At 42.3% G+C, this 18,809-nt stretch overlaps 2 protein-coding genes and 1 long non-coding RNA gene across 7 annotated transcripts in view; 1 reads left to right on the forward strand and 2 right to left on the reverse strand.

Moving 5' to 3' along the window:
- SLC35D1 (solute carrier family 35 member D1) overlaps positions 1–729 on the reverse strand; it is a 44,929-nt gene extending 44,200 nt beyond the window's left edge. The window contains exon 1 of one of the 4 annotated variants that reach the window (XR_004973945.1): positions 340–542. Coding sequence is in view for 3 of the 4 variants with exons in the window: in XM_036348652.1 (XP_036204545.1) it covers positions 340–542 (203 nt within the window). In the remaining variant the exon portion in view is untranslated. Of the gene's footprint in view, positions 1–339 lie in introns of all 4 variants that reach the window. The other 3 variants (XM_036348652.1, XM_036348654.1, XM_036348651.1) reach the window with 3 other exon arrangements.
- Positions 28–15,346, forward strand: LOC118675858. 2 transcript variants are annotated; one of them, XR_004973947.1, is made up of 4 exons: positions 28–429; positions 7,375–7,484; positions 11,245–11,408; positions 15,082–15,346. It is a non-coding gene; the product is annotated as an uncharacterized LOC118675858 (long non-coding RNA). The 2 variants fall into 2 exon arrangements; XR_004973948.1 differs by lacking the exon at positions 15,082–15,346 and adding an exon at positions 12,123–12,583.
- Positions 15,347–16,365: 1,019 nt separating this feature from the next.
- Positions 16,366–18,809, reverse strand: part of CUNH1orf141 (chromosome unknown C1orf141 homolog) — a 33,188-nt gene continuing 30,744 nt past the window's right edge. Inside the window, exon 8 of the mRNA XM_036348452.1 lies at positions 16,366–16,947. Coding sequence (XP_036204345.1) covers positions 16,366–16,947 — 582 coding nt within the window. The remainder of the gene's footprint in view (positions 16,948–18,809) is intronic.

Here is an 18,809-nt window from a genome sequence, read left to right on the forward strand (position 1 = left end):
TGCAGGGAGAGCATCCCTCGCTCTGCTCCCAGCCTGGCACGCACAGGGACCAACAGGTCACGAAACAACTTCTCTCCGGCGCTCGCTCGGAGGGGCAGGGTTTGCAGGGCGCAGCTCGCGGGCGCGGCAGGCGGGCGCTCCCCAAACGCGCGCCCGGCCGTCCGGAGCTGTGAGCCCGGAGCGGGACCCCAGCCCAGGCCGCCGCCCGGGCCGCGTGTCCGCCGCCCGCCCTCCCCAGCGCCCGGCCAACTTTGTTCAGCCTGAACTTTGGAGCCCAAGTCCAGGGAGCCGGCGCCCGCCGCCGCCCGCTGCGCCCGGGCCTGGGCGCCCTGGCCCTACCTGTAGTTGGTGAGCACGCTCTTGTTGACCACCACGATGAGGAAGGAGCTCACGCCGTAAAAGCCGGCGGCCAGCAGCTTCAGGAACACGGTCAGCGTTTCGGCCGCCGCCATCCCCACCTCCTCCGCATGTCTGTGCGCGGAGGCTGGCGCGGGGGCTTCTCCTTTAACCCGGGCATGCTGACGTTTATGAACTTCCGCCATGGCTGCGGCGGCGGCCGGGAGGGAGCGCGGGCGGGCCTGGCGGCGGGCGAGCGGCGCGGGGGCGAGCGGCGGCGGCTCCCGGGGGACGCGCGGGCCGGAGCTGCGGGCTGGACTGCGCGCTCTCCGCCCGGGCTCTCCGCCTGGGCTCCCCGCACGGCCGCCGTCCCCGCCCAGAGGCAGGCACGCTGGGGTTCACACCCTCCGGACTTTGCCCGGGCGGGGTCAGAGGGGAGGGGCCGTGCGGGTCAGGCCAGACCAGGGCGAAGGATGGAGGGGCCCGGAGAAGGGGCAGCGGCGACCCCAAGTGCGGGGAGAGCGGGAGGGGAAGCGCAGGGGAACCACGCGGGGACCCCGGAACGCCGGCTGCGGAGCACAGCGCGGAGCAGCGCCGCCACTTCGCGCCTGCGCGCCTCTCCCCGCGGCCGGGCCCCTGGGAAGGGGAGGCTGGCGGCTGCGGGGCGGGAGGCTTGTTCTCCGGGGATCAGCCTCCCCAGAAATGCAGACCCTCCTCCGTCCGGTAACAGGTGGATGGCCCCGTAGTTCTCAGGCTGTGTGTTTCTAGTCTAGACTCACATTGAAGGCTCTTGGTCTCTCTTGCAGAGAGGATCGAAGACACGCAAAAGCAGTGGTTCTCAACCTTCTGGCCCTTTAAATACAGTTCCTCATGTTGTGACCCAACCATAAAATTATTTTCGTTGCTACTTCATAACTGTAATGTTGCTACTGTTATGAATGGTAATGTAAATATCTGATATGCAGGATGGTCTTAGGCGACCCCTGTGAAAGGGTCGTTTGACCGCCAAAGGTTGAGAACCACTGCTCCAAAGTAAATACTCTGGGGTGACAAGGACACATATGTAATACCTCAATCAATCAGTCAACAAAGTAAACACTCAGCTTTTCATTCTGCATAGTCTCAGGCTTTTTACATGTTCCCAACCCAGAAAACATCAAACCTACACTTGTGGCAGATCATGGGAGAATTTTTTTTTTTAAATATATTTTATTGATTTTTCACAGAGAGGAAGGGAGAGAGATAGAAAGTTAGAAACATCGATGAGAGAGAAACATCGATCAGCTGCCTCCTGCACATCTCCTACTGGGGATGTGCCCGCAACCCAGGTACATGCCCTTGACCGGAATCGAACCTGGGACCTTTCAGTCCGCAGGCCGACGCTCTATCCACTGAGCCAAACCGGTTTCGGCAATGGGAGAATTTTTAAAGAAAAATATTGACATGTCCAAAAATGTAGCAAGATAATCAAGCACCCTGTGGGCTGGTGCAAGAGCAGGGTGTTGGGAGCTGAGTTCCAATCACAGGTTTCCTAGAAATGCCCCCTCACTAGCTGTGTGCTCTTGGGCCAGTTCGTTGAGCTCTCTGAGCCTGCATCTCTCCGTCTCTATGAAGGTAAAGCTAGCACAGAGCTAGTTTCCAGTAAACGATAGCCATTATTATATAACAGAAACAAATCATTATTATCAGCTTAAGCAAATAAATGACATGCCTGCCCTAGCAGGTTTGGCTCAATGGATAGAGCATAGGCCTGCGGACTGAAGAGTCCAGGGTTTGATTCCCGTCAAGAGCACATGCCCAGGTTGTGGGCTCCATCTCTGATGAGGGACAGAGGCTGCGGGAGAAGCCCACCAATGATTCTTTCATCATTGATGTTTCCATCACTCTTTCCTTCTCCCTGCCTCTCTAAAATCAATACAAGATGTTTTTGTTTGTTTTTAAGTGGCGCACCTAATTTTAATGTCAGGAAAGAAAAGAATTATTTCCCTAAATATTTTTGTCTATATCTTCATCTCTTTTTCCCATATATCTCAATTGTAAAAATATGCATAACATAAATTTACCATTTTAACCTGTTTTTTAATTGTAAAATACGCATCATATAAAATGTATTATTTTAAGACTTTTTGAGTGTACAGTTCGGTAGCATTACGTACACTGACATTATTGTGCAACTCACACCATTACCCATCTCCAGCCCATCTCCAGCACATTTTCATCATCTCAAATTGAAATTATGTAACCACTAAACAGTAACTGCCCCCATCCTCTAGGAACCACTATTCTACTCTCAGTCTCTAAGAAGTTGACTATTCTAGGTACCTCATATAAATGGAATCATAACAATATTTGTCCTTTGGTATCTAACCTTTCTTTTAGCATGTTTTCGAGTTCATCTACATGTAGCATGTGTCAGAATGTCCTTCCATTGTATGCATCTTTTGATCCATATCTTTGACTTATTCTGGGAACATCTGATTCTTCTCATGTTCCTTATGAACATCTGGTACATGGAATGAAGTTCATGACATGGCTCACAGGGCTTAGGTAATGTGGCTCCTGCCCACAACTCCGGAGGCAGACGCCGCGCATATTTCTCTTGCTAAGCTGCAGCTAAGTCAAACTACAACCGTTCCCCTAAAGAACAAGGTGGGTTCCAGTGTCTTTACTTCCGTGTTTACTCTCATTATTCCCTCCATTTGGGATGCTTTTTCTCTCTCCCCGACCCCTGTCTCCTGAGAACTCTTACTTTTCATTCAGTATTTAGGCAAAACATTACCTCCTCTCTGGGTGCCTTCTTCACACTGCTCTCCACAGAACTGACATCTTTCTTTGTGCCCCTCCCACCCCATCTTTGTGCGTCCCCTTTATAGAGACTCTGGAATTACATGTTTATATGTCAATCTGTTCCACTAGACAGTGAACTTCTTGAGAACTGGGAAAGGCAGGGACACCTAGGACAATTTACTTGTTTTTATTAAGTGAACCAATGAATGATAGAACTTTTTAACAGTGAGAAAAATGGCCAAATTTCTTTAACTGCTAGCAACAGAAGGAAAATAACTAGAGTTACATTTTGAGAAACATCCCTTGTGAAAAAATTATTATAAAATACTAGAGGCCCGGTGCACGAGATTCGTGCTCTTGGGGGGGGGGGATCCCTCAGCCCAGCCTATGCCCCCTCGCAGTCCGGGAGCCCTCAGGGGGTGTCTGACTGATGGCTATGGCTGCCACGGCTTCTGGCTGAGCAGCACTCCCCCCGTGGGAGCGCACTGACCACTAGGGGGCAGCTCCTGTGTTGAGCGTCTGATCTTGGTGGTCAGTGCACATCATAGCAACCGGTCATTCTGCCACTCAATTTGCATATTAGCCTTTTATTATATAGGACTGGAGGCCCGGTGCACAAAATTCGTCCCTGGGGGGGCCCCTCAGCCCAGCCTGCACCCTCTCCAATCCAGGACCCCTCGGGGGATGTCTAACTGCCGGTTTAGGGAGTCGGACATCCCTCTCGCAATCTGGGATGGCTGGCTTCTAACCGCTCACCTGCCTGCCTGCCTGATTGCCCCTAACCACTCTGCCTTCCTGCCTGATCGCCCCTAACTGCTCTCCCCTGCTGGCCTGATCGCCCCTAATCACCTCTACCTCAGCCCCTGCCACTGTGGCTTTGTCTGGAAGGACATCCAGAAGACATCCGGTCTAATTAGCATATTACCTTTTTATTAGTATAGATTAATGTCCCTCATAACAAAAGCAAACAAGCAAAAAAAAAATATCATGTAAGTATCTTCTCCTCTTCCTCTCCCACCCCAAACCCCCTCTCAGAGAAAGCAATTGCTAGCAGTTAAGAGGCTATGCTTAGAGCCATTTTCTGTGAATATATGAACACATATACATACACATCCCTACACAAAAATACTTACATGTATTTTCATTTCTTAACATTCATGGAAAGAACTAGGTAAGAACACTGATTCTCAAACCAGACACTGCCTCTGACACTTAATTTTGCGACCTTGGGCAAGTCACTTGATATTACTGTGCTTCAGTTTCCTCATCTGTAAAATGGGATAACAATAGTATGCACCTCAAGGTGGTGATGAGCATTAAATGTGTTACTAATGGTAAAGGACTTAAAACACAGTACACACTTTATAAGTGTTAGTAATAATTATTATTATTTTAATTATTATTGTCATTCAACTTTTCTCTTTTCACTTAATATTCCTTGAAGGCCTTTCTGTTGCAATATAGAAATTTTACATTATTCTTTTTTAAAAAATGGCTGCAGAGAATTCCATCAGCTAGCTAGCTGCATCATAATTCATGTAACCCTCCCTATGAACATTTAGGTTATTGCCAGTTTTTCAGTTCATACACAATATAGCCTGGACTATCCTTGTCTGTTCAGCTTTGTCTATTCTACTTGTGCAGGTATAAGTTTCTAGAAGTGGAATTGCTTAATTAAAGGCCATATTTTGTTTTATTAATAGACTTAACAAATTGGTCTCTAAAGAGGTTATACTACTTTTATATTCCCACTAACACTATGAAAATAAAACCTTCTTTTATAGTCATATGGCAACAATGGACATCACTAAAAGAGGCCAGTTCAAGTGCTGCCCTGTGGAGTATGATATGGTAACTGTGATAAATTAATTGCAGTTACACAAAATGAAATAAAAATAAATCTCCTAGAAGTACTGATACAAGCAACTACTGTTTTCTCAGCATGATTACATTATTGGTTAACAAATATTTAAGATCTACCATAGACAGGCCAAGAACTGTGTTGCATTTTCTCAACACCAGTAATGATTTGTGGACCTTCAGTAAAATGCTGTTACATCTGAGGGAGTCAAGCATTCTTAATAGGTACCCATAAAGACAAGATAGGTGCTCATACCCTAATAGAGTGTTTATTGTAGGTATTTTGATTTTAGGGTACTTTGAGGTATTTTAGGTACTTGGACCTGTTTTTTAACCTCAGTAATATTAATCACAAAATTATATGTGGGGAGTTTACACATCCTATATAATAAAAGGCTAATATGAAAATCGACAGAATGGCGGAACAGCCAGTTGATATGACACTCAATGGCCACCAGGGGGCAGACACTCAACACAGGAGCTGCTCCCGGGTGGTCAGTGCGCTCCCACAGGGGGAGTGCCGCTCAGCCAGAAGCCCGGCTCACGGCTGGCGAGCGCAGCGGCAGTGGCGGGAGCCTCTTCCCCCTCCACGGCAGCGCTAAAGGTGTCCCACTAAGCCATCAGTTAGACATCTCCTGAGGGCTCCTGGACTGTGAGAGGGAGCAGGCCAGACTGAGGGACCCTCCCCCCCCCCCTTGCCCCAGTGCATGAATTTCATGCACTGGGCCTCTGGTAATTTGATAAAATTGAATAAAGGTTGAACCATATCTTTAAAAGTTGTATAAAATGGTAAAGACTGGATTTAAATGTTCTCATTGATACACAATCTATTTGGAAATGTCAATATATATTATATAACTTGCCAGGCGGAATTACTAGCAGAAAAATCATCTTTGTAATTAAATCATGTCTTTTTATCAAAACCTTGCTTTAGCCATCATGCTTCTCCACGAGAGAAATTGATTCTGTTCACTATTTGTTAACATGAATCATATTATTTCTTTTCCCTCTACTTCTCACGTTCCCTTGGCTCACTTGCTCTTCTTATACTGGAATTAATGTAGGCCTTTTTTGTGTTCACCTCAATTCACCAGTTTCTGTTTCACTGCCAGGTCATACCCAGTGCCCTGCTGTGTTTCACCACTGATTACATTTTAGCCAGGGAACAAAGATCATCTGTGTTTTCTACTTGAACAATGCTTTTAAAATTCTGGAAAGCAAAAAACATGAAAAGAGCATGGAGTTTCTCTGCAGTGCCTCATACTTCTCTGTGTTGGGCTGGAAGGAATGAACTTATTGACCACGGATGGTGAATCTGGCAATGTGCTACAACCGAAATTCATCTCATTTCTTCCTTACCTATATAAGGAAGTAGGTGTGGTGAAACAGGAAAACAAGCGCCAAGAGGGAGTATTCGGCATAACCTGAGTCCCAGAGCTCTAAGTGACTTTATAGCTTTAGCCCGGGTCTGTGTTCCTCTACTGACAATCCTGCCTCATTTGGGGAAGGTGGACATACTTTCTTTTAAAAGATGTTCTTGCAATGTCATTACCTCTTTCAATTACCAACTTTAATATTTATCAACCCTATGAAGAAGAATAACCAGGATATAGAAGCAGCAATCTATGGAAGTCAGTCAATCATGACTCCTTCACAAAACTACCATACCAGACATCAAATTAGGCATTTTGAAAATAGAAAGACATTTCACATACAATTGAACTGCATCCTAAGTCAGATGCTTTGAATATTCTATCTCAGTGAACTGACCTTACTATCCACCTATTCACCATGGCTCTTCCCTCTTGGTAACCATCTCAATAACTTTTCATCCCACACTGAACTAGGTTTATCCCCTCCACTGCACTGAAGCTGCTCAGGCCTAAGTCACCAGTGACCTCCATGGAAATTAACCCAGAAGACACTCTCAGTCCTTCCCTTGCTTGACCACGCTACAACATTTGCACTGCCGATCCTCTCCCTTCCTTTAGCTGCACTCTCTTCCCCTGAGTCCTGGGAGGTTACACTCTCTCGAACCTCTCCTGGTTCTCTGGATGCCCCTTCTCATTCTGCTTTGCTGATAACTCCTCTTCTATATTAGCTCCATGAGCAAGAGTGGATCCAAGTTTTATGAAACTTTAGTGAACTCTCTTTAAAAAATGCAAAATTCAGAATGGAAAAAGAGGCACAAAAATTGATATGTACTTAATGTAAGAAAATAAATCAGAACTAACAAAAATGTTAAATCTGATAAATAGAAAATTAATATATTTTTATCACATGTCTACCACAGCTCTATAATTGTTCTATATTTTTAGCTGCATATTTTTACTGCTTCTGTATGTGACACTAATTTTACATATGTGTCTCTGTGTTTGGGATTTTTTTTAGGTATCCCAGGCATGAAACAGTTCTGGCCACCAACATAGGCATCAAGCTATGATGAACTAAGGACTGTACTTCTGCTATGCCCCTGATGATATAAGAGCACCACCGGTCAGGTGACTCCTTGCCCATTGCCACGTGGTTTATAACATATTTTTGATAGAGATAATAGAAAAATAGCTCAGTCTTTCTTTTAGCATGGTTTAACCAGTTTGATTTTATTACTAACAAGTGGGATTTGTGAAACATGCATCCTCACACCCAAAAAACTCACTGTAGTACTGCTACAAATGTGCCCTACAAACACATAAATTCTGTTAAGTTCTATTTTGCATGTTTATCTAAACAGAAAAATGCATAGTTCATATATAACAGTATACGTTACATTATTATTTGCAAATGAGAAACAATTTTTATTGAATTTATTGGGGTGACATTGGTTGAGAGACTAAGTATTGGTGAGACCCAGTTCTCTGCTAATAATTGTATTTGTCTGATTACTGGATAAAGGTTTCAGATACAGCTTCAGACTCTGTTTCAGATCTTCTTCCATCTAGCCACAAACTTTTGGAACTGACCAATATAGGACACACCTGTAACTTTGTGTCACATGATAAAGTAGCACAGTAGACAGTTGGAGTTTTCTTGTGTGCCATGCATACATTATAGCAACTAAATAACTTTATGTAGAAGTGACTGCATACCATCTATATACATCCTACTAAACCCAGGCTAGATATATCCAGAACTCAATTTCTCTTAGAAGGAGTTCCAAAATACCTTCTGCACCTCAAATGTTATCTGATATGAGGGGAAGTATGATAGTGGAAAAATTAGAGTGCAAAGAGACGGCATTCTTAACCAACAGCAGCTAAAATATCTCACATCTGCAAATTTTATAAAATGTATAAAATACCTAAAGTAGGTAAACATTTTCTCAGGCCCTTCTTGAGGCCTTACAAAAACTTCATATGAGTGAGGGTCATGAAGCTTAAATGTGATTAGCTTTATGGTTCATGTCCCTAAGAGTGGAGGACTTTTATTTTTTTTTCACAATTATATTCTTGGTACCAAGAACAGTGCCATATAATACACATATGTTAAAAAGAGAGAATGAAAGGAAGAAAGAGAAAGTAGGGTGGTTTTCCCCCCCGTAATTTGGATTATAAAAGCATAATATGTCTTCCTCACACTTGGAAGAAAATAAGCATTATTAAGAGTTATTTCCAAGGAAGGACAATGCATTGGGCCAAATGAGGTAGTCTAGGATCCTAAACATTCCACACATTAAGATAACATTTCAATATAAGGAGGCGATGGGCCTATTTAGACTCTGAGGTTGGCAGAACTAGGAGATGGCCCAGGAGAGGGGGGTTCTGGATGGAAACTTTGGTAGAGTCAAAAGAGGAAAATCAAGTTAAGATGGAGGGTTTGTGTACATGTACACATCCACGCGGGCATTTTTAAAATGTTGGGGTACTGCAGGCTTCACTTGATGACTCTGGAAAGACCAGCATTGTTGATAAATTGACTTAGCTGTATGTCCATATTGCCTCATCCATTCTACCTACGGTTGATATTCAGTAGCAACACACCGGTAAGGCCACTCTATAGTTAGAATATAAGAATATTTCTACAAATGTTAGTAAAAAGTAATATCCCTAGATCCTCTGAGACTCAACCTACTACCATGGTCCCTAGCCCCTCCTCTGGAATCCCCACAAACCAGCAACCAAAAGAGTAAGTCCTGGAGTGACGTCCTGCTTCAGTTATAAGTTTGGTTGGCCAATGCCTGTACGGTGCTCATTATTAAATCTTTTTCATATAATCCCTGGTTCTACTAAGCAGTCAACATAGCTACACGTGAGAAATCATAAACTGGGAGGAGGCTCACCCGCTTGGTACCCTGTGGGTTAGCCTAAGAATAGAGTAATGCAACCCTACTGCTTAGGTGGATTGTTCTCCCTAAAGCTGAGCTTTCCCAGGATGGAGCATTGGACAGGTAGTCAGCTTCTCCATCAAAATAAATGAGGGCATACACCAAGTCTCTTCTAGTCACTGTTACATTACCAGCATCTAGCGCAGTGATGGCGAACCTTTTGAGCTCGGCGTGTCAGCATTTTGAAAAACCGTAACTTAACTCTGGTGCCGTGTCACATATAGAAGTTTTTTTTATATTTGCAACCATAGTAAAACAAAGATTTATATTTTTGATGTTTATTTTGTATATCTAAATGCCATTTAACAAAGAAAAATCAACCAAAAAAATGAGTTTGCGTGTCACCTCTGACACGTGTGTCATAGATTCGCCATCACTGCTCTAGCACAATGATGGCACACAGCTGGTACTCAAACATTGTTTTGCTTAAAAGTTGAACAGTAAAGAAGAAGAACATAGAACCTTAAAGATCTACACCTGGAAAGATCATCTAAAATCTTGAGAAAAAAATCATTACAAATTTTTTATGATGTGCAGATGGGGAATCTGAGGCTGGCCAGGTTGAAAATCTCTGAATCAACCATATATGTTATTATTATTATTTTTAAACATTTTTATTGATTACAGAGAGAATAAAGGAGAGGGAGAGATAGAAACATCAATGATGAGAGAGAATCATTGGTTGGCTGCCTTCTATACACCCCACACTGGGGATCGAGCCTGCAACCCTGGCATGTGCCCTTTACCAAAGTCGAACCCGGGACCCTTCAATCTACAGGCTGACACTCCATCCACTGAGCCAAACCAGCGAGGGCCATATATATTATTATTATTATAACTGATTGGAGAACCCTGACCTCTTATATCTCCATCCAATCTTCTTTTCACCACACTGAACTCCCTCTATTAGATCCAAAGAGACAGGTAACCCCACTTTGACTTTCACACAGCATGGAGAAATTCAGAAATGATCAGTATTGTTACCTGGATGGGAACTAGAAATTTTACATAAATGCCAGGATTACTTGAGGAAGTAATCTCATATTACAGCTGCGACTAGTTTTGCTTTCCCCCTATTCTTGGAACTGGTGGGCAGGGTGTAGTCATGAATTTGAGCACAGTGGGAGAGTTTGGAACAGCCACCATGGAATGTGTGAAGGAATGTGAACAGGAGTTAAATCAGATTGCTAAGAGCTGAGAGGATAAGGATGAAGTTAAATAGAATGACTGTGCATGGACCTACTAGCATTGTTGACAATAAAGAATTATCCAGCCCAAAATGTCAATACTGCTGAATCTGAGAAACCCTACCCTAAAAACAGTTTATGAGTTCCATGGCCACATGTGGCTAGCAGTTACTATATTGAACAACACAAATATAAAAACATTTCCATCACTGCAGAGCATTCTACTCGACAGCTCTGGCCTAGATGATTTTCAAGATCCTTTTTAACTCTGAAGTCCTAAGCAAATCAAAGAAAGAAAAAAGAAAAAGAGCAAGATAGTAAGGACATTGGGAGAAAAAAATATAAGGCAAAAGAATGAAATAGAATTGTCTTTAGAAGCATTAGTTATCAATTATTGCCACCAAACACGTGTAGTTCATATCTGAAACAGAGAGCCCATATTTAGTTTCTGGTTCACATAGAAGTCTACACTTGGGTTTGGATCAAATTGACTATTGACTAAATAAATTAGACATGTCGACAAACTAAATGCCATTTTGGAATCTACGTTGTGACTACTGCTCTGCTCTGCTCTTTGACTCTTGTTGCCATCCCACTACTATAGCTGTCAAGGCAGTGTCTTATTCTTTTCTGGGCAGAGAACACATAGAATGAAGGTTTTCTTTAGAGTGAAATCAGTGGTAAATAGGATTTTACATTTAATAATATCCCCTCAGCTTTAATAATGACTAGTTTTGATTTTCCCTTTAGGCACTGAAATAGAATACCTTTCTGCTCATACCACACCTGTGCCTAATCCTCGAAACCTGACTCCTAGAGAAAAAATGAGAGATCTCTGATGTCTTGAAATATCTGAATGGCTTCCAGGAAAAGGAGAAATGTTTTCAAAAATTATCCAACAGCCATTCTGACAGGTGTGAAGTAATATCTCATTGCGATTTTAATTTGCATTTCTTTGACAATCAGTGACATTGATCATCTTTTTATATGTCTATGGGCCATCTGTATAGCCTCTTTGAAGAAGTGTCTATTCAGATCTGCAAACAAAATAGAAATGGACTCATAGATACAGAAAACACACTGACAGCTGTCAGAGAGGAGGGGGGCTTGGGGATTAGGTGAAAAAGGTGAAAAGATTAAGCACAGGAAAAAAAACCTAAAAGACACAGACCAGAGGGAAAGGGGGATACGGAAAGGTAAAAGGGGGGATAAATGGTGATGGAAGGAGACTTGACCTGGGGTAGTGAACACACAATACTATAGATGACTATAGTACACCTGAAACCTATACAATTTTATTAATGTCACCCCAATAAATTCAATTATAAAATCTCTGCCCATTTTTAAATTGGATTGGTTTTTTTTTCATGCTGTTGAGTAGTATGAGATTTTTAAAAATAAATTTTGGATATTAACCCCATATCAGATATATCATTGGCAAAAATGTTCCTTCATTTAGTAGGTTGTCTGTTTTTATGATGGTTTCCTTTGCTGTGCAAAACTTTTCTAGTTTGTTGTAATCCCATCTGTTTATTTTTCTTTTGTTTCCCTTGCCTGAAGAGATATATCTGAAAAAAAGTATTGCTAAGGGAACTGTCCAAGATTCTACTGCCTATGTTTCCTTCTAGGATTTTTTCAGTAAATCCACAAATGCCAACTGTTTGTGAGGATGTGAAGAAAAGGAAATCCTAGTGCACTGTTGGTGGGAATTCAGATTGCTGCAGCCACTTTTGTTTCTGCAAAAGATTAAAAATGAAGCTGCCTTATGACCCAGTAATTCCACTTCTGGGGATTTATCTGAAGAAACCCAAAACACAAATCCAAAAGAAAAATGCACCCCTATGTTCATTGCAGCATTATTTACAATAGCCAAACTATGGAAGCAACCAAAGGGCCCATCAATAGACAAGTGAATAAAAAAAAAATTGTGGTCCAGCTCTTTCCCTCTCTCCTCTCTCAGAGTATGCCTGCATCCACCATCTCCCCCGTCCTCCCCCCGCCCCCCCAGTAGTGCATTACCTAAACTTTAAGGGCCCTTCTTTTGCTTCTGTAATTTGTTTCCTGAGCCTACACAGCCCAGCTGGCTCACTTCTACTATCTCTGTAACATTCTAAATAAACTTTATCTTATAAGAAAAAAGCTGTGGTACATATATACAATGGAATATTATCTATCTTCTACACTAATAAAAGACAAACATGCAAATTGACTGTACCTTCACTATGCCTTAAGCCATGCCCACCAGCCAATCAGAGCAACTATATGCAAATTAACCCAACCAAGATGACGGCCGGCAGCCATGGAGCTGGAGCAAGCCAGAGGCTTGGTTGCCCCAATGATGGAGGAAGCCAAGCTGCCACAGCTGGCTCTGAGCTCCACTCAAAGCAACAAAGTTTCAATTATAGAAGGTAAATAAACCCTAGATACCTGCTTTCAGCTGGCTGTGGCCACGGAGCTGGAGCGAGCAGGAATCCAAGCTTCCTGCCTGCCCGTGGGGCTCTACTCAGGCAACAAAGTTTCAATTATAGAAGGTAAATAAATCCCAGAATAAAAAAAAAAAAAGGAAAAAGAAAAAAAGGAGAGGCTGGGAGCTTCTGTCGCCAGCGGGGCTTGGCCAGCCTGAAAACAGCCATCAGCCTCTCACCCAGGATGGCCAGGCACCCCAGTGGGGTCCCCCACCCTAAAGGGGGTGTGATCAGCCTGAAAACAGCCATGCTGGGAGGCCTCGCTGCTCCACTGATCCCGGTGCTAGGAGGCATATTACCCTTTTACTATATAGGATAGAGGCCTGGTGTATGGGTGGGGCTGGCTGGTTTGCCCTGAAGGGTGTCCTGGATCAGGGTGGGGGTCCCCACTGGGGTGCCTGGCCAGCCTGGGTGAGGGGATGATGGCTGTTTGCAGTTGGTCACACACCCTTCAGGGTGGGGGTCCCCACTGGGGTGCCTGACAAGTCTGGGTGAAGGGCTGAGGGCTGTTTTCAGGCTGGCGGGTGACGGAAGCTCCCAACCGCTCCTTTTTTTCTTTTTTTTTAAATTCTGGGCCAGCTTTAGCTCTGAGGCTCCAGCTCTTAGGCCTCTGCTGCTGAAAGCAGGTATCTGGTTTGTTTCGGTTCTATAATCGAAACAATGTATAACTCCAGCTCTGAGATCCCGGCTCGCTGAAAGCAGGCTTCTGGGGTTTTGTTTAGCTTCTATATTTGTTACAATGTTTCAAACGGCAGGCTCGGAGGCCGGCAAGGCAGGTGGGGAACATTGGTTTCCTCCGTCACTGAAGCAAACAAGCGTCATGTTAGTTTCAAGCTACCTGGCTGCCAGCCACCATCTTGGCTGGCAGTTAATTTGCATATTGCCCTGATTAGCCAATGGGAAGGGTAGCGGTCGTACGCTAATTACCATGTTTCTCTTTTATTAGATAGGATTTTTATTTCTACAGAGCCCAACTGGACAGCTAGTCCCAGGATATAACACAGCCCCCATTATTGCCTTGTGACTCAGAGACTGGTCTCCAAAAACCATACCCAGATTTCAGCATCAGAATGGAAACCATGTCTAACCTTGCAACCCACTGCTTAACGATTCCAGCAGCTGTTTGGTTTAGGAGATGGCAGGCTTAAGTTGAGAGAAGAAAAGAAAGGTGTTGAGTTTAGGTCACCCTCTTCCCAGAATCCACTGCTCCCAACTGTCCAGCTGTTTTAATGGAGAATCCTCAGCAAAATGGAATTTTTAAGTTGACTGAGTGCCTTCCTAAAGGGTAAAGCTCACCAACTCAAGCAGATACCACCAAAAATAACTAATACAAAAATCCTCAGCTTTCATTTGAGTCTACTTTAGACAATAGTCTAAAAACTGTAATTAGATTTTAGAAAAGATTGAATTAAGAGACTTGGAGGAACTTCTTTTAAGATGTTATATTTACATGAAGAGTAGGGGAAAGGGTAGGAATAGGAAAGGAATTTTTAATGAATGTTTACCATACCCAAGGTACTTCACATTATTTTTTAATCCTGAAAATAACACTGTAATAAGACATGGCTATCCCATCTTAAGGAGGGGATACAGTAAAGTGAGGCTCAGATAGTTTACTTTGTTTACCCAAGTTCATTCACATCTGCCCGAACCCAAGGTGCACAGTTGTTTATCTGATACTGAATATCAGAAAACAAACAGACAAACAAAAAACAACCATCATTACTGTGTATTATTAGGTATATTTTCTATTTATTTTTATTTTTATTGTTAGTAATTTAAAAAAAAATTGTGTTTTATTTTCTGAGCCAGCAGGGTAGTTAGGGAAACTGTTTTGCTTTGTAGTGAGCCTGGGAGGAGGGAAAAGAGGGGTGGGGTTGGGATACAGGGAGAATAGACCAGAGAAAGTAAAGAGAACAAGAGGGTCAATCCCTGTTTGTTGGGCAAAGAGCAAGATGACTTCATGACTTTGAACTGTGGCTGCTGCTTCTCCCTGGCCAGTAACTGGAATACTAGTAAAGGCAAACAGCCAGGAAAGCTTGTATGCTCCCCCGCTACCTCCCACGTCCCTGAGCCCACCACCCTATATTGAAACCCTTTCTTTTGCTCTTCCTTCATTCAGTCTCCAGTTATACCCCTCTCACCCCCTCCCATCTCCATTTTCTCTTCTGGTCATTCTATCGGAGAGCCCAAGTTGCTGCTACTTGTGAAGAGACACCCAGGAGTAGCATTGCTGACGCACAATAAGGACAACCTCCAGTCTGAGGTGGAAACAGGAACCTGAACAACTTTATCTCCTCACCCTTGGAAGTTCTCAAAAGACCCCCAAAGCCTTCCCCTTACTGAAATGCTTCTAATTAAACGCAATTCTCCTCAAGTACTAACAGTTAAGATTTTTTTTTTTTTAATCTTCCAAGAAATGCCTGGCTGGAGTGCGTGGCTCAGTGGTTTAACATTGACCTATGAACCAGGAGGTCATGGTTTGATTCCCAGTCAGGGAGCATGCCTCAGTTGTGGACTCCATCCTCAGTGTGGGGCATAGAGGAGGCAGCCAATCAATGATTCCCTCTCATCATTGATGTTTCTATCTCTCTCCTTTCCTCTCTGAAATCATAAAAAAAAAATGTTTAATCCCCTAACAAATGGATTTATAAGTGAATTTTGAAATGCAACTTGTTTCTAAGTTGAGTTCTGCTTTTTCCTGTCCGGGTTAACGAGAAGTTAAATACTATACTTAAAATGTTCAATACTTTATAGGATTTGCTACCAATATTATTTAGCTTATGAAGGATAAGTTGTCCTTTTAAATTGTTTAACAATTGAGAAAAAAGTCAAAGTTATACTTGAAAAAGGCATTTTATAGTAATGAAGTTCTAACATTTACTAACAAAAAACTATCTGAAAATTTACAAAGCCTTTATAATTGCACAAATTGCTAATGTAAAATATTTTTCAATGATCATCTATAATGCTGATATGATTAATTCCAAATACATCAAGTTAATAGTACATTTATTTTATTTTTTATTCAATTATAGAGCAAATTTATCCATGTTATTTGGCTTCTAATAGTGAATTTCCAGAATCAGTCTGACATTCTTGGTCCAAATCAAATTTTACTGTAGGAATGCTGGTGATTGAGGACCAAATTAGGGTAATAGAAATTCATGAACTAATTCCCCTTGTTGATACTTATTTCCTAATTTTGTTCTTTTTTTCTTGTAAAAACATTGATTTTTCTTAAACAGAGGTCTATTGATTTATAACTCCAATTTTTATCTTTTGCTTTCTTATGCCATCCATTAGAACATTACTATTTCAACAAGAATTTCTTCTATGATCTTGAAACTTTGTTCTTTGCTTCTTGTTACCCAAGTATTACGGTAAACAATATTTTATGAGGCATTTAATTTTCACTTGAAAAGGTTAACAAATTATCCAGTGGCGTTACAGTCGGTAATTTGTGGACTTGGATTACGTGTTTTAAAGGCTTTGAGCAACATTTGACAGGTGAAGCACTGAATTTGCCCGTTGGTGTTACTGTGAACAACATTCTTTCAAATTTGCCAATTTTAGCACTTGTTTCTTGAATGACAGTTTTACCAAAGAAATCTACACACTTTTCTGTTAGGCTGGAAAGAGGCTCTGAGAAATGATAGGATTTCTCAGATATGTTTTTGGATGTTTGCATAGTGGTTTTCTTCTTTAGCTTGTCTTCCACAACTCTGCGGCACACTGCAAAAGATACTGCCTGCATACGCTTCCTCCATGCTGTAGGCATGACTTTTTTAGGTTCGGTAGAAGTAATAAATTGATTATTAATTTCAGGTTTGATAACTTCATTTCTTTCTAAAGCAAAATGTACTCTTTTCTGTGGGCCAATGTTTCTATTTTCCGTAGGATAGAGCAGAAGCCTATTTTTTGTCAAAAGAAACATTTGTACATGTCTAGTCTCATGAAAAATTATGGGATTTGTGTAATTTTGTTCCTGTGAATTAAAGAAAAGAGTACGTAGTCATCAGTCTATTGAGGCAAGATGGCTACATATATTTTAAACAAAATAAAATATTCAAAAAAGATACATAGAAGTTTTAAAGGTGAATGATGTGATATTCAAACGCACACACAAAAACAAGTACTTGTATGTGACATACTTCTTTCTCTTCTTAATATTTTATCTGGATGTTAGCGTTAAAAATCTGAACTTTGGGCCTTCTAAAACCCTTTTATAAATAAGGTGGGCTATTGGTAGAATAAAACATCATCTGACATTTCTTAGGTTTTCATGTCCAGAATTAAGAAGCATATAAAAAAAATGGATTGAGTCAAAGGTCATAAGAGACATAACTGATAACAAACACAAATTGCAAAGTCTGGATATCCTAGTAAAATCTAAAATTATCTTTACAACGGTTGTATTTTTTATTGTGCCCCAATACTTAACACATAAGAAGTGCCCAATATATATCTGCAGTATAAAGTAGCCAAAGTGGTAGATTGACTTTAAAATAGACTATTTTTATCACAGTAATAGCAAAATGTGTATGTATGAGCTTCTCATGAATCTCTTCCACACATTTCTAGAGCAAAAAAATTAACTCCAAAAAAACTTTTAAGTATAAATATTATCAGTGTTTAGTTTACAATGACTGCTACTTTTTCTTTAGATATCCTATATAATAAAAGCCTAATATGCTAAGTGTCTGACGTTCAACCATTTGACGAGTTACTATGATGCACACTGACCACTAGGGAACATATACTCCAACTGGTAGGTTAGCTTGCTGCTGGGGTCCAGCTGATCAGGCCTGGGTGAGGCAGGCCAGACACACTCTGGAGTGCTCCCACAGTCCCTCCCCAGCTTCAATCATGCACCAGTGGGGTCCCTCGGCCTGGCCTGCACCCTCTCTCAATCTGGGACCCTTTGGGGGATGTCGTAGAGCCAATTTCGGCCCGATCCTTGGAGGCCCCACTAGTACATGAATCTGTGCACCGGCCCTCTAGTATAATCCTATATAATAAAAGGCTACTATGCAAATGAACTGAATGGCAGAACGACTGGTCACTATGATGTACACTGACCACCAGGGGGAAGATGTTCAATGCAGGAGCTGCCCCCTGGTGGTCAGTGCTCTCCCACAGCAAGAGCGCCACTCAGCCAGAAGCCAGGCTCACAGCTGGCGAGTGCAGTGGCGGTGGCGGGAGCCTCTCCCACCTCCAAGGCAGCACTAAGGATGTCCAACTGCTGGGGAGCAGGCCTAAGCCATCAGTCGGACATCCCCCAAGGGCTCCTCGTCTGCAAGAGGGCGCAGGCCGGGCTGAGGGACCCCTCCAAGTGCACAAATCTCATGCACCAGGCCTCTAGTTAATAAAATAAGAAACTAAGATCTATCTAATTATTTATTAGTATACTTAGTTTAAAGACATGTTAATGCCTATGATTTCCCCCCAAATGACAGAAGATCGAATTTTGCAATCCATTGGTAAATGCCAATGTTATCCACTAAACCACAGTAGTGGAGATGTGTCATATTTTTGTTCTGTCCAATACCTTAGGAATTTTTCACCTTTCAAATCTATGTACCTTTAAGGAGAAGCAGGCTGTATCAGCCTCTCTTGAGGTTAGGGCGTAGGCATGTGACCTGGGCTCTTCCAGTAAGATATATCAAAGACAAGTCTTTAATTAAGAAAAAGCAAGGACTCTGAAAAAATAGTTAAAACTATTTTAGTGAGGATGGTGATGGATATATATAGCTTTGAAGGGCAGCAGTGGCAAGGGTCTTAGAAATAGTGTCTTTTGCCCAGAATCAGAGTTGTTGACTGTCATCTGTGACAATAGCATGGGCCCCA

The sequence above is a fragment of the Myotis myotis genome, unplaced genomic scaffold (assembly GCF_014108235.1).
Source record: "Myotis myotis isolate mMyoMyo1 unplaced genomic scaffold, mMyoMyo1.p scaffold_m19_p_2, whole genome shotgun sequence".
Taxonomy (NCBI): domain Eukaryota; kingdom Metazoa; phylum Chordata; class Mammalia; order Chiroptera; family Vespertilionidae; genus Myotis; species Myotis myotis.